Here is a 14,193-nt window from a genome sequence, read left to right as displayed (position 1 = left end):
ACTGTTCTATTTTCATCACATCTGGAAAAAAAAAGGAGCAAACCAGATCCCCTTCCAAGACTCAAATACCAACCTTTGCAGAATAGCTTCTGCAGTGCGTTTTGCTTTTTGAACTGCCTTTGGGCCTCCCACTGGACAGACAGCAGTAGCTCTGAAGCCATCAAGATAAGTGGCATTTACCTAATGATAAAGGGATTATGAAGTTACATGGAATTCAGCACTGATAGGCTACAAACGCTCTCTGGCAATCATTATCTATACAAATACACACTTTTTCAACAAAGTAACAGGTTTTTGCATATAAAATAAGGTTTGCCTTTTCAAATTTTCCACCTCTTTCTTTTACTCCTGGGGCAGAGAAGATAAGGATAGTGCTAAGTTTTAGCAGTGTCTCCAAAATTTAAGATTTTGTAAATCAAAATATACCTTTCACATCAAAAAATGAGGTAATACCTTATAAAATGTTGAAGGAGGCAATCCTTTTGCTCCACAAACTTTCACTGCTCCACCATCAAAACCTGTAGTGGTTAAAAACCAGTACTTCAGCTTCTTCAATATAACTTCAAAGACATTCTTTTTTGATACATATTAATCAAATGCACTTAATCAAAAAGCAAATCATTGATAGCTGTACTGCCAGAGAAGAGAGAACCTTTCAGAAAACAGTCCTTCTTGCCTCAGAAAGCACAGCAGCAAACTGGTGACTGAATTTATGTCTGCCATGAGCCTTTTAAAAGGACGATTGAAATGTTTATTCATGCACTTAAAAAATACTTAACAAAGAAAGCAGCCTTAGGACATTAGACTCAACAGTTACATTCTTCTTAATATCCAGCTATTGCACACACACACACAGAGCATACAATTTACTGCAGCTGGCTGGAGCGGACTGCAATCCCTCACTTGGTAAAGAATCAAAGCAAGATGAGAAACCAGCGAGAGCTATTGGCTGAGAGCTTAGTAAGGGAAGGGTAACTTAATGTTAGCTTTCTTATCAATAACAGAAACAGTCTGAATATATTTTCCAGGGCAACAACCATGTTCAGTATTAGGAATATTAATGCAAAAAAAGGAAAAGCAGAAAATTGCTGGGATGCCATCAGGTTCAAGCTTGAGCTGGAGAAAATCAGGAGGTGCTACTCCTTGAAAATCAGCAGTGCAGGATTGGCACCTCATGTTTTAGAGCCAGAATTATCGTGTAGTTCACCTGTTACTAACCTGTGTTTGCAAATATTTAAGCAGCAGTTCAAAGCCTTATATAAATACTCTGAAAAGATCAGATCAGAGCCTATGTAAAAAAGTAAATGTCACTGGTACAAATTTTACTCAAATAACATCATCACTGTCTCTCAAGACTGACATGAGGTTACTTTAACTCTCTAAATATAGAGCTGCATCCCTTCATTCAGGGTGAAGATCTGGAAGAGTTTTATGTCCCAGGTGAAAGCATAATACAAGAAAACAAATACCACAAAACCACATGCATAGCATCCATTGACAAAAAGAAAACAAGCACCTCTCAGCTCAAACCCTGCAAGTAATCCAGCAGGACAATAAAACTAGCAATATAAACAGCAAAATTAGATAGCTTGCCTCTTTTTACTGGTGTACGTGTCAAAGCACTTCAAACTAAAATATTTAAGCAATCTGCCCATTTTCCATCTGTTATATTTCTAAGAGGACTAACTGAAAGTTCATGTGAAAGTTCATTTTAAGTTCAAACATGTCATATCAGGTCATTTGCAAGCTAAAAGTTCATAGGAAGGTTAGGGATTCTTTTTATAAAAAGAGAAAGACTAGAGGCTAAGAGCAGCAAGCTGGCCTTATCAGACTGCCGTTTGTTGCATGAGCTGAAGATTGTACCATGTTATGTACTTTTTTACTCAAGCAAAATATTCCTTATGTTACCACATTTTCAGTTTTATCCCAGTAATTTTTGGAGACTTCAATTGTTCTAAGCTTTAGAAAGACACTTGGCATTCTGTCACAAGTAAGTTCCATTAAAAGGAAAAAATATAATATAGATCCAGTAAAAGGCAAACTCTAGATGACTGTAGATAAAATTTTTTTCAAGCTGTCTTACTCAAATTACAGTTCTCTGAATCTGTTAACCCTGGGGTTTTTTTGTTTTCATTTTGAAGTTAAATTTTGAACATACATATATCCATCTTTGGTCTACTGGCTGTTAAGTGTTTTGAGGATTGCAAATGGACTTTTTAAAAAAAGATTCTCTGGTGGAAATCCTGTACCTAATCATTCTTCTACCATGATCCACCTAAATGCCTAAGAAAAACACCATTACCAAGTAGTGCTTTGAAAGACACAGCCTTTCATTGCTACCAACACTTCAAATGCCCTAAGTAAAACCATGTACAAACCATTTTTTTGAGAAAACAAACTGAGCTGCAGTTTAAAAAAAATACTGAAATCATAATGAAGCTGTCTTGATGTTGTTCTCACTGAATAAATAGTTTAAGGACTTGACAGGTGCAAGGCAGGCATTAAAAGGTAAAGTAAAAGGAGCAGTGATCAAAAATATAATAGTCAGCCAGCAAGATAAATAAGATTACATTTAAAATTTCTAAAGGAATTTCTAGCAGAAGTCCTTGAAAGTATCAGTTTAATACAACATGACTCTAAGGAACTGATTTAACAAGAAATATGAAGAAACTAAATGGAAATTAAAGTAGCTGCTTTTGTTTGATAACACACTCATATAACGATAACTGTGTCAATGAAAAGAGGACTAACCTGGAATTTCAGTGATGGAAACCTGGGAAAAGTCACATGTAACATCTGGTAAAAGATAGCGCCGAGGATTGCCCAATTCATACACCAGCTGCTCAGCTACAGTGCCAAAAGAAATTAGTCCCCCTGTGTCTGGTGGTTTGGAAAGAATAAAGTCTCCTTCAGAGGAACATTCTACAATGGGAAAGCCTATGTTGTGCCTAGAATATGAAAAACATTAAGAAAAAAGCCTTATAAATACGAAGGGAAAGTGAAAAGAAATATGAAGAACACACCAAAATTTCATAGTAATGGCCAATCAAGTAAAACCTGTCAAGAGTTACAATTTATCTGGTTGTATCTACAGAAACGTAGACTAAAAAACAAGCCCTGAACAAACTGTTCAACTGAAATAATATGAGTATGTAGTCTATTGTCTGGCAAAGAAACATAGATAAAACAGGAGATTCCACCTGTAAACATGGGTGTAGGGAAGGGAATGGAGAAGGACACCAACAGAAACAGTTCAAGTAAAAAGCTGAAAGAATTAGAGGACTATGATTAAAGATGTAAATTTAGAGTAAAATAAACCATGGTTAATTCTAGCCCCATTTGGCTACAGCAGCACACACAGCATGACGGTAAAGACATCTAAATACACCTTGCACTCTGATTTGTAAAAAGCCAGTCAAAGCAGGAAGAACAAACTGTGCTGGGAACCTCAGAGATGAAGAGAAGTAGGAAACAGGAATAATCCCACCTACAAAAGATAACTTCACACATTAATAATAAATTATACACAGGAAAGTAATAATCTAAAAACAGGAAGACATATGAAAGGAAAGATCTTCAGCACACAGAAGGCAGAACTAACAGAAAATTACAAGGCACAGCAAAAAGAAAAGCATTGAAATTACGGACATGTTCATAAACGAAAATATTCTTCTTCCTCACATTCTCACAAGCAAAACATACAAAAAAGTGATCAAATAACTCATAATAAGAGGCACATAGTGGTCATTACAGTAGCAGAGTAGAGTTTTCAGGATTATGTGGACAAGATCCAGACATCTGCTTTCCTAGCTAAAAGGCTTTCATTTTTTTTACAGAGAATTTGAGCAAAATTAAGAACTTCAAACTTTTCAAGTACCTGAGAATTAAAATTAGGAATGCAAAGATTCTTCTGAAAAGTCTACCTGACTTCCTTCCCTCTCACAGGAAGCCTGAAATTTGTACAAGTGTCCCACAACATAAAATAAATACCAAAAGAGGAGTTAAGGAGAGACAGTCCCTTGCAAAAGCTAAACCATTCTAAAAAGGTCCTAATAATGAAAGGTGGTGAACTTTACCACGCTCGTTAAAGCCAATGACCTTCAGGTCTTCCATACAAACTTAAAACCAGTTAATCCCTCAATTGAATTATTTTTGGGTGGTAGTGGTAACTATGTGCTGAACATACAACTGAATTGGTTATCAGCAAAGGTTACATGAACATAGTTTGTATAACATAAATCCACAAAGTCTGAAAGAAAGTAAGCAAAAATACCAGTGAACTCTTAAGGGACATATGTAAAAGTTCATGGGAGTTTGAGCAGATTCCTTATCAAGAATAGTCAAACATAACTCCATTATTTTAAAGAAAGGATTAAGACACAAGATCTGTTACTAGAGATCAGCAACTTTTAACACATAGCAGACAAAATTGAAAAGTATGGTAGCTGGTGGACACCACATCAAATCAGTTAAGGTAATACTCCATTTGACTGGTCCTTGAAACTATTTACACCACTAAAAAGATATAGGAAACAAAAACAGCCTGCCCTGGTGAATGCAAAGAATTGAATGGAATCAACAATTTCATATACAGGCTCTTCTGGGTGGGGGGTGGGGAAGTTGAGGGGTTAAGGAGAAAAGATGGCAGTAGAAGTAAGTACTCAAAATTTTGAAGTGCGACATAGAAAAAAACAACAGCCAAAAAAGCCCTCAATTCTTGGTCTGGAACATAAACGTATGGGAACAGACTAATGTGTAATTATCCCCATTTTAGATGCAAGGAGACACACAGAGGAAGCATCATGGTTTCGCCAGGGTAACAAAGCAGGATCAGTGACTGAACAAGACTAGAATTAAGAAGCTTTTATCCTCTCAGTTCCATGTTTGTGTGCCTGACACTGCCACCTATCTGTCCTGTCTCAATGCAACAGCACGCAGTGCCCTGCTAGCAGGGTCAATGCAGCTTGATCAGATCAGGTACCCAGAAGAGACACCACTCACATGAAGACAGATCACCCAGAGCAGTCCACATCCCTGCACTGACAGCCAGTGTCCCTGCTGCAGCCCACTGGAATCTCAGCCATCAGCACGTGCAACTCTTCCAGTGCTCTCCAGTGATCTTTGTTTTGAAGGAAGAACTAAACTGTAGACACTCAGCTTCCTACTCTGAACCACTGAGTCTACTAACATTGATTCAACTTCATTTTGCCCAACTTGCACTCTCAAAACCTCCAAACCATTAAAAAACAAACCCCAAATGTAATAGTGAGACAAAATGAGAAATTTCATCCCCTAATGTGATGAAAATACAACAGATATTGTTTCCCCCCTGTGGTGTTCAGGGTACACCACCACCCAATGAACTTTTCTGTATGGCCAGTTAGTTGCAGAAGATGTGCTTTTCCCCCAGGTTATGCCAGCCTTGAAAGCCTCCCTCACTTTTTTAACAGTTCACAACACAGAGATGCAATGATCTGGGTAAGAAGCAACTGGATTCTACCTGTATTGTAACTGGATGACTGGGAAAATACAAATATCCAGTATTATCTTGTAGCAGATGGCACTAATAACCCACATTAACATACACACACTTAAGACAAAAATGTATTTTGTAAATTGCTGAAAGACGTCACTTAAAATTAATTTTCACCTTGGAAACAAACTGGTCTGTGACTCCTAAGATACAGTCAAATGGCAGCTACTTAAAGGCATAAAAAGCTCTTTAGCAATAGTAGTTGTGTGGCTCAGGTATACCACAGGCAGTATAGTCACACCATCACCCTGACCATCACTTTAAAACAGCGACTCTTTGCCTGATTAACTTGTAGGCTTTGCTGAATGACTACACACCATATGACATCTGCTCTGTGGGGAACATGCCACCTTTAGGCTGTCCATAACCCATAGCCAAGCTGTCCTTTTGTACAGTGTAGCAGGGGAGTAAGCACAGAACTATGAACTTTATCAGCAACCATGGTCATGGCATCCAAAGGCACCTTGGCAAAGTGGCATCCTTCATCAATAAAAGAACTGCATCAGTTAAGTGACAAAATCTCTATGCAGGATGAAGCAGTAGCAAGCAATGGAAACAATTCCAAAAGGGAACTAACACAATTAATTTTAATTAAATTATACAAATTAATAAGATAAATATCAAGTACTACTTTTAAAATATTTAAGCAGTTCTTTCAGCACAGGGTCAATATACACAAGAAATACAAATCAGTTTGTGAGGGGAGATGACAACTACCATTCTTTACTCCAAAAGGTCCATTTCAGGTTGCATGTTTGCCACTTAGCAAGTAAATCTATTATAAATGAATGTATATATAATATAGACATTAATAAATCAGAGCACTGAATGAGACCAAGCTAAGATTATACCTCAAAAAACCACTCCAAACTGGGTCTAGATAGCAGTTAACAGTTAAAGCAGGTCTCAGTGAAGACCTACAGAACAGGAATAACCAAGTTACAAAACTGGTTTTGCTGCTGAAGCCTCCATCTCATCAACCTACTCTTATAGCAATCAAGAATCTGAGTTTTCTGTCAAGTTCTCTGCCTGCCAACAACTTACTCTTGGATTAATTTTTTCCATGTAAAATGTTATTTTTTCTTCAGCTTTGGCTCTCAGAAATGTTACAGCTTATGGGCATGTCATAGGTGATAAATCAAGCTGTCTAAGCAAGGATCTCCTCCCTGTCTACTCTGGAACACTACTCAGAAGCCTCTGAGGAGCCATCAAGATAAACTTCCTCCTTGTTTTGCCATACTTCTTGCATCATTTGCATTACAAGGAAAGTAAAATCCATGACCAGTACTTTGGCTCAGGGAGAGAGACATTTGAGATGGAACATGTATTTCTCCCATCAAAAGTGTCAAATCCCTCAAGTACCTCATTCTAGCCACTACTGCTCAATGGAGATTACTGGCAACAGAAGACGGGACAGGGAGTGGAGTACATTTACTTGCAGGGGAAGTTGCTGCAAGAATGAAAACAAAACCCCACAGCAATGCACGGTGGAAGTGAACCAGGATCCAAGTAAGCTGTGGTGTGAACTTTTAGCTCTACAGCTAATGCAGCTGCCTGGGACGTGACTCAGTGAATGCCACACCAAGGAGAGCTCTGAGCCAAGCTTCTCAACTCCTTAGCTATGCATTTTTACCAGAATGCTACTAGTCAAAAAGGAGAAGCTCCTACCACTTCTAGCAGTGTTTTGACAACAGGTTCCAAACTAGTAATACATCAGGCAAGATCAGCACAAACTTACAAAGTAAAGGTATAAGCATCTCCTCATGTGTAGGTACCAAAATATTTCCTAACATGCAATTCTGCTTGAGGCAGGACTTACTGGTTGCCATCACTTATCCCCTCTGACTAGGGCATTTCTGTGTCTTGTACCTCCATTTCTAATGGCCAGAAAATTTCAGGCTAAACAGACCAGCTGCCTGGTGTTCTCACCTGCCTGGAACAGATGGTGCTACAGAGAAAAAAAACATTCCACACTGCTGAATGGGACTTGCATGCTGGATTTTGTTCTAGTCCCAAATTAAGAAATCTGGATCCAGCCCTTAAGAGTCTACAGCTATTGACTTACCCTTTTGGTCATCCCAGGCCAGAGGATTATGCAGTCTCAACCAATGTACACTCTTGGCTTAGGGCAAAATGTCAGTGTTTATCATCTCCTCAAAATGATTATCTACTGATCAGCCTTAGTTTATTCTCTCCTGCATTTCAAAACAAAACAAAACAATGTACTAATCACCCACTGGCACTAAATAATAGCAAGAGACAGCAATGTCTGGGGACAAATGAAATTAAATAGAGATCTGTGAATTACCAGTGTAGTTCTAGCAGTACAGTTCATTTTCACACGCGACATGAATTCCCCACTGGAAGCTGCAGACAATGTAATGTAATGTCTGCTAACAGACATTAAATAGGGAGCAGTGATGTATTATGACTTCTGCTGACCCTCTGCTGATGTGTATTACTACACAAGTAACAGAAATGGAGCAAGTGCCCTTTTTGTTAACACTAACTTAAAATCAGACTTTAAGAATGCACATTACTCTTTCTATAGACTATGAACTAATGGTTTCTTGCATTTTCTCTGCTAAACATCAGAGAATTCACACAAGAGAAGAGTCAAGCACCCACCCTCCCACTGGAAAAATAAACAACACCTATCCCCTCTACCTAGCTGTCTTCATGAAAACTGGACAAAACCTTACAGCTTCAAGATTCCCACCTATAAGTCAAATGCACTAAGGAGACACAGCACAAATCCCAGTGCCTTAGGTGAACACAAAGAAAGCAAGTAAGTTCAGCTTCTATCAACTAAAGTAACTTGGAGAGTCACAAGCTGGAACATGCACTTCACTTGTTTTACATTAAAAACTTACTTTAAGGAGGCAACAAAGGAAATGAAAGAATAGCTTAGGTTTTAGTAATTAACCATTAAATGCCCACACAACTATTCCTGAGATTCAAAGCACCCTTTTGCAGTGGAATTGAGTTCCCATAAGTATTTGCATCAAACATTTCAAGAAAATTAAAAACAAACAACCCCCCCACCCACATCAAAAATCCACCAACTAAAGTATGTTGGATGAATGAAGTGGATTCATTCCAGTGCCTCAATACTCACCAAACCATTATAGCAAATGCACAGAATGTAAGCTCTAACTTGCCTGGCTTCATTTAGATTAACTGAAGTACTCTTGTTTACAGAGTTAATTATTTCTGCTTATGCATAAACAATAGACAGATAAGCTTTATAAACCTGAAATGGAGCAAATTCTTTGGGTTTTGTTTACACATTAGAAAAAAACCATACCCATCAGTCTTTCTTAGAACAGCCCTGTGGATTACTGTTCTTGGAGAGAAAAAAACCCCAAGGACAGTCCAAAAAGTGACCCTGGTTGGAGGCTAATGAAGCTCACCCTCCGCAGTGAGGTGTGAGGAGGAGAGAGGCTGCCCTCCAGTGTTCAGTTTCCACACACCACTAAGTGCAAGGGATGGGTTTTCTGCTCTTGGGCTGCAGAGATACTCTCATGGAGTGGGAAACTCCTATGTGAAAGGACATTAATGATAAACACAGATTCAACTTGGCTTCTTCCCCCTCCTATTTACTGATCTAATTGGGCTGGTTTGGATTTAACATTAGGTACCACAGACACAATGATTTATTGAGATCTAAATTATTTTCACTTATTTCCAGGAGACTGCTAAAAATGGCATTTTTTCTAAAGGAGGGAGAAATCATTAATGGACACAGTCACGTAACTTCTGCAAACTCTGTCAGAGCTCTGGTGACCTATCTGCAATATAGTTAGTTGGTGGCTGCAGGTATGGCATGTTTTGGTCACTACTGAGACACCATGTCATTATTGTACATTATTATATGAATGCATTATCTGAAAACAGATTCAGACTGTCTAAACAACAAAAAACCCAAGCCAGCAAATTTCTTAAAACTCAGGAGAGAACAGGTTACTTCTAAACTACTAAATGGAAAACACATTTTTCTGCATCCCAAGAGCATTAATAATATCTGCCCTCCATGCTTTTGGGCCTAAATATAGACAACTACTATTCATCAGGAAGCCAAAATTTATCCAAATAATCTTCTCCCTGCCCTCCTTCTCCCCATATTCTAAGTGGATGTGTTGGATCCCAATTCCACTTCAGTTAGTGAAGTGGATCTCCACTCTACATCTGAAAACCTAAAATCAAAGCTCACACATTATTCTGGTTTTGACTGATTTTAGAAGCTTATCATACAGGCTGATGTGTCACATTATTTTATTTCAAGAATTTCATCAATTACATGTCTAAGACTCAAAAATTGCCAACAAACTGACTAGTTTAAGGCACCTTAATCAAACTTTTTAGCAGACTTAAACTGAAGGTAAATAAATAACTGTTATATTAGCACAAATACAGTCATGTATGGTTTCAGGGTATGTACACATATCAAAGGGGACAAGGTAACAGCAGTATCAGGTGTTAAACCCCTATGTTCTTTAGCAGAGATTCAATTCAGTACCAGTCAGCTGTCACAAGTCTACTATGATTTTAAACAAAGTTCTGTGATTTTTTGACAGATACAAAACTATTAGCTATGCATATTCGTGTACTTTAACTCTTCTGTAAAATGAGCTACTCCCACTCCAATAGCTCACAATAGCTTAATATATTCAAGGTTCCTTTCTTTTTTAAAGCCAGATGGACACTCTTCACAGAAAAATCCTTAAAAATAAAGACCTAGCAAACTTTTTAATAAGAAAATTACTATTCTCTTTTTTCACTTTAATTCTTTTATAAAGTAAGGTCTTCTGGAGTCGCAGTTACAAAAGATTTTAAGAAGTTTCATGATGCAGCACAATTAAATGACTGGGAAAGACATCAGAATAGGAATTATAAATTTCCAAACCAACTTGTTACTATAATCTCTCTCCTTTGATTTCAACAGAATACAACAGTGAAGAGTGAGTGCAGTTTGTTCAGTAGCCTTCCAGTAGGTGAGAAGATTTGCCCAATCCTGCTTGTTTCAATGCCATACATGCATTCACCTTGAATCAGCAGCGCTCAGGAACTCACAAAAGCAGCACACATCTTTTAGGATCACACTCTGAATCAGAAGCAGAGGAGAAGACAAGGAGAAGAAAAAATCCAGGGAGCCCTATGGCCCTTCAGACAGCAGGGCACAGTCACCAAGCTGGACCAGAGTCAGCCTGAGTGCAGGAACACCCTGCATTACAGCACTCTTCTCTCCTGCACCTCCCTGCTGCTCTTCATCCTGCCTTTCTCATCATACAGCACACAACAAGATTCCTCCCTCTCATCCCAATAAATACAGAAGTAACTGCAGCCAGAAGCAGCAAATGTGTTCCCCAACTACTTTTAAAAACAGGTTGGTAAAAAGCTGGCTCCCTCAGCAGGCAGAACAACACACATACATGTAACTCTAATTCAATAGCTCTGAACACAAGACACACAGAATTTTCTGGAAGGACTGACCATCCAACATATTTGTGTTCATTGGTTTACTCAGCAGCACTGAACTATGGCATATATTCATACCTACCAAAGCAAATTATGTGAAATTTTTGACTGACCAGCAAGCATCTCTCATCTAACTGAAGACTATTGTAACAGCATCCAAAACATCAATATTGTCTTTTCTGATACAATCATACATGAAAGTCAATAATAAATCTTTTCAAAAAGCAGAGGATACTGAAGGAAACAGAAAAAAGTAGTTTTAAAGGGGAAAAAAATAATCAAAGGGCTAATTTATTTTTCAAAATCTGCTGAAGTTAACAAAAGAAAGACCCTGTCTGAACAAAAAGGAAAGCTTAAAAAGGGAAAACAGAACTTGTAGAAAAGTAACATTGAGGTGGCAAAATATCAAGAGGTCCATATTGTGTCCCCAAAAAGAAAAAGGTAGAAGCAGTTTTCACAACACAGATACAGGCAGAAAAACTCATCTTTGGTCTGCTACAAACATGCATGCTGATATGAAGTTTACCTACCAGTCTGGTACTGTGTGCCAATCAGTGAATATTCCACCTGTACACTGAGCACCACATTCAATGAGATGACCTGCAAGACTGGGAAAATGGCATTAAAGTAACTAAGTAAAATGCAAAAATCAATTTTTACAAATCCAGCTTTAAAATACGATGGAAATAGAGCTAAATTAAAAGCTATTTTCCTCCACAAGTATCTAACACAATTATGAATTATACATTAAGTATAACAAGGGATCCTGAAAGGTGAATACAGCATTTAAAGGACAAATTCTTGCAAGAATTTTCCTACAAAAAATTAATACCTAGAAGATTACCTTACACTTAAAATCAAGTTTTCTTAGTCATTTCAAATCTTGATCTAAATTCAGTATCTTAGTAGTCTGCTCTGTGTAACTAAATAGACAAAGACCCCTTTTAAATGAAGAGACAGAAAATCTCACCTCCATGTATTATATATTCACCACAATGTATTATGATTACCTATTACTATTTTCATATTTGATTGTGACAGTCTGTAGCAGACTCCATAGAGCTTGGGAAAGCTCCATGGAGGATTGAGACTTTTACAGTAGGAACTGCTGAGTCATGATGAGACAGTAAAATAAGCTCCTGTCTCCAACCCCCTGCCCCTTAGCCTTATCCTTGTAACCTCATAGGTCATTCTCCCTAACCCTTACTATTGGACAAGTTTGGATCCCCCTACACCCTATAAAAAGGGGCTGTTTTAGCCCATTCGACAGAAGAAGAGCTGTCGCTGGACCCTTCACAGCCTCCCCAATAAACCATCGCTGTGGAACACCAGGACTTCTCCTTCTCCTCTCTCACATCTGCTTCAGCCTCAGCCAAGGGCACCCTAGCAAGCAAGCAAAGAGCTGAGATCCTAAGAGAGCTGATAATCACTAAAGAGCTGACAATCACCAAGCTGCCAAAAGGGTAGCCTGTGGCAACAGCCACGAGCTAACTGGGCTTTCGGGCACTCTGCCTCCCAGAGGGACTGGGCTCCCGGGCCATCCTTGCATCGTCGATAATAAGGCCTAGATCGAGGCTTTATTAATAGTCCATAACTGTTTAACAGAATTATGGGGAAAATCTTCATCTCTATCATCCCCAACTCAGTGGAGCCTGAATGAATTTCTCTCCACATTTTTCCTCAAGCAGAAGTTCAAGAACACTAACACTAGAGTGTGCTCAGGCTAAGTAACCACTCTTTAATGAGGACTTCAATTCAGATAAATTTTGCACAACATTAAATTAGGAGGCATAATTCTACTCCTTTCTGAATCACATTCTTAACCTTAGGACTACAACAAGGATTTGTAAATGGGAGCACTGACTCTGAGCTTCAACAAAACGATACCAGGATGCTGCCTTCTGACCAAACCTGCTTTTGTGCATCTTACAGAACAAGCCCTGTGACCAACCCAATTATCAACAGTGGCAGCCAAACAGAAAAACCTGGGAATCAGTGGCCTGTACTATAAGGCTACTATCTCTCAACACAAAATGAACAGCAAGAGAAAGTTAAGCTGTTAAATAAAATCTTTCAACCCTTTCTTTCTTATTTTAAGCTGGTTCCAGAATGAAATTTCTGTAATTTCAATTCTAAGTGAGAGCAGTAAGAGAGCCTTAAAAAAACCTCAAAACCTAACAAAAACATGCAAATAAATTAATGCAACAATAATATGAAAAATTAGTATGTGCTGAAAAAGTTGGTATCTTGATATTATGATATGAAATACAGATTTACTCCATTTCTTCTAATATCATTTACCTTCCTGCAGCTAGCAAGTCATAGTCATCCCTATTCCAGCCAAACTAGAAGAAAAAACACAAATATTTTAAATGCACAGAAGTCTCATACAGTACAAAAAACTGCACACAGTATGCTCATTGCTTTGAATAACAATGCATTGGATATATTTTAAATCTAAATAACAATAACTGGCAGGCACTGTACATGAATTTGAGTTCCTATACAGCAAATCAGCAAAAAAAAACCTCTGACACATTTCAGTTTTCCTCCTATTGATACAGCCCAACAAATTTAAACTCTGAAAGTCATACCCTCTTTAAAAAACTGAAAGCGCAACATCTGTATTACTTAAAACTGCACAACTTACAGGTTTACAAGTATAATACCTATCTTGTGTCACCTGGACAAACCACTGTGTGTCTTCAACCTTGGAAAATTATCAGTTCCCAGAGTACTACCAGTCACCCTCAAAAACTGGAAGCATGCTTTCTGTTTAACTAGAAATTTTAACTAGAATCTTTTCCCTGAGCTCTACTTGCAAGCAAGTAGATAAATGTAAATGATACAGTAATTGTTTCTTATTAAGCTCTTTGCAGAAATCTTCCTAAAACCTTTCCTACATAAATTAGATAAGGTCTCTCTGGAGTAGGTAATACACACTGACAGTTGTTATTTTGAGAACGTAAACAATTAGGAATAAAGTAAGAAGTCATAACGGAATTTATAAATGGAAAATTTATTAGGCAATGTTTGACATGCATGAAGTCAAAAGAGTATGATGTCTTAGAAAGTATGTTTTTAACTAGACACATACTCTATTTTTTTAAATATGCACCAAAAGAAAGCTTCTATATTTGACCATGTATGATCCTTCACACAAGTTCATTAAAATCTATTAA

At 37.9% G+C, this 14,193-nt stretch overlaps 1 protein-coding gene across 1 annotated transcript in view; it reads right to left on the bottom strand.

Moving 5' to 3' along the window:
* LOC139592652 (uncharacterized) overlaps window positions 1-14,193 on the bottom strand; it is a 58,286-nt gene that overhangs the window by 38,256 nt on the left and 5,837 nt on the right. Inside the window, exons 7-11 of the mRNA XM_071432720.1 lie at window positions 13,313-13,356; window positions 11,542-11,619; window positions 2,752-2,948; window positions 454-518; window positions 74-180 (exon numbers count right to left, since the gene is read on the bottom strand). Of these exons, the coding sequence (XP_071288821.1) occupies window positions 74-180; window positions 454-518; window positions 2,752-2,948; window positions 11,542-11,619; window positions 13,313-13,356 (491 nt within the window). The remainder of the gene's footprint in view (window positions 1-73; window positions 181-453; window positions 519-2,751; window positions 2,949-11,541; window positions 11,620-13,312; window positions 13,357-14,193) is intronic.

The sequence above is a fragment of the Agelaius tricolor genome, unplaced genomic scaffold, assembly GCF_023055355.1.
Source record: "Agelaius tricolor isolate 1412-34295 unplaced genomic scaffold, bAgeTri1.0.p SCAF_8, whole genome shotgun sequence".
NCBI classification, from domain to species: domain Eukaryota; kingdom Metazoa; phylum Chordata; class Aves; order Passeriformes; family Icteridae; genus Agelaius; species Agelaius tricolor.
This window is presented reverse-complemented; position numbering and strand designations above follow the sequence as displayed.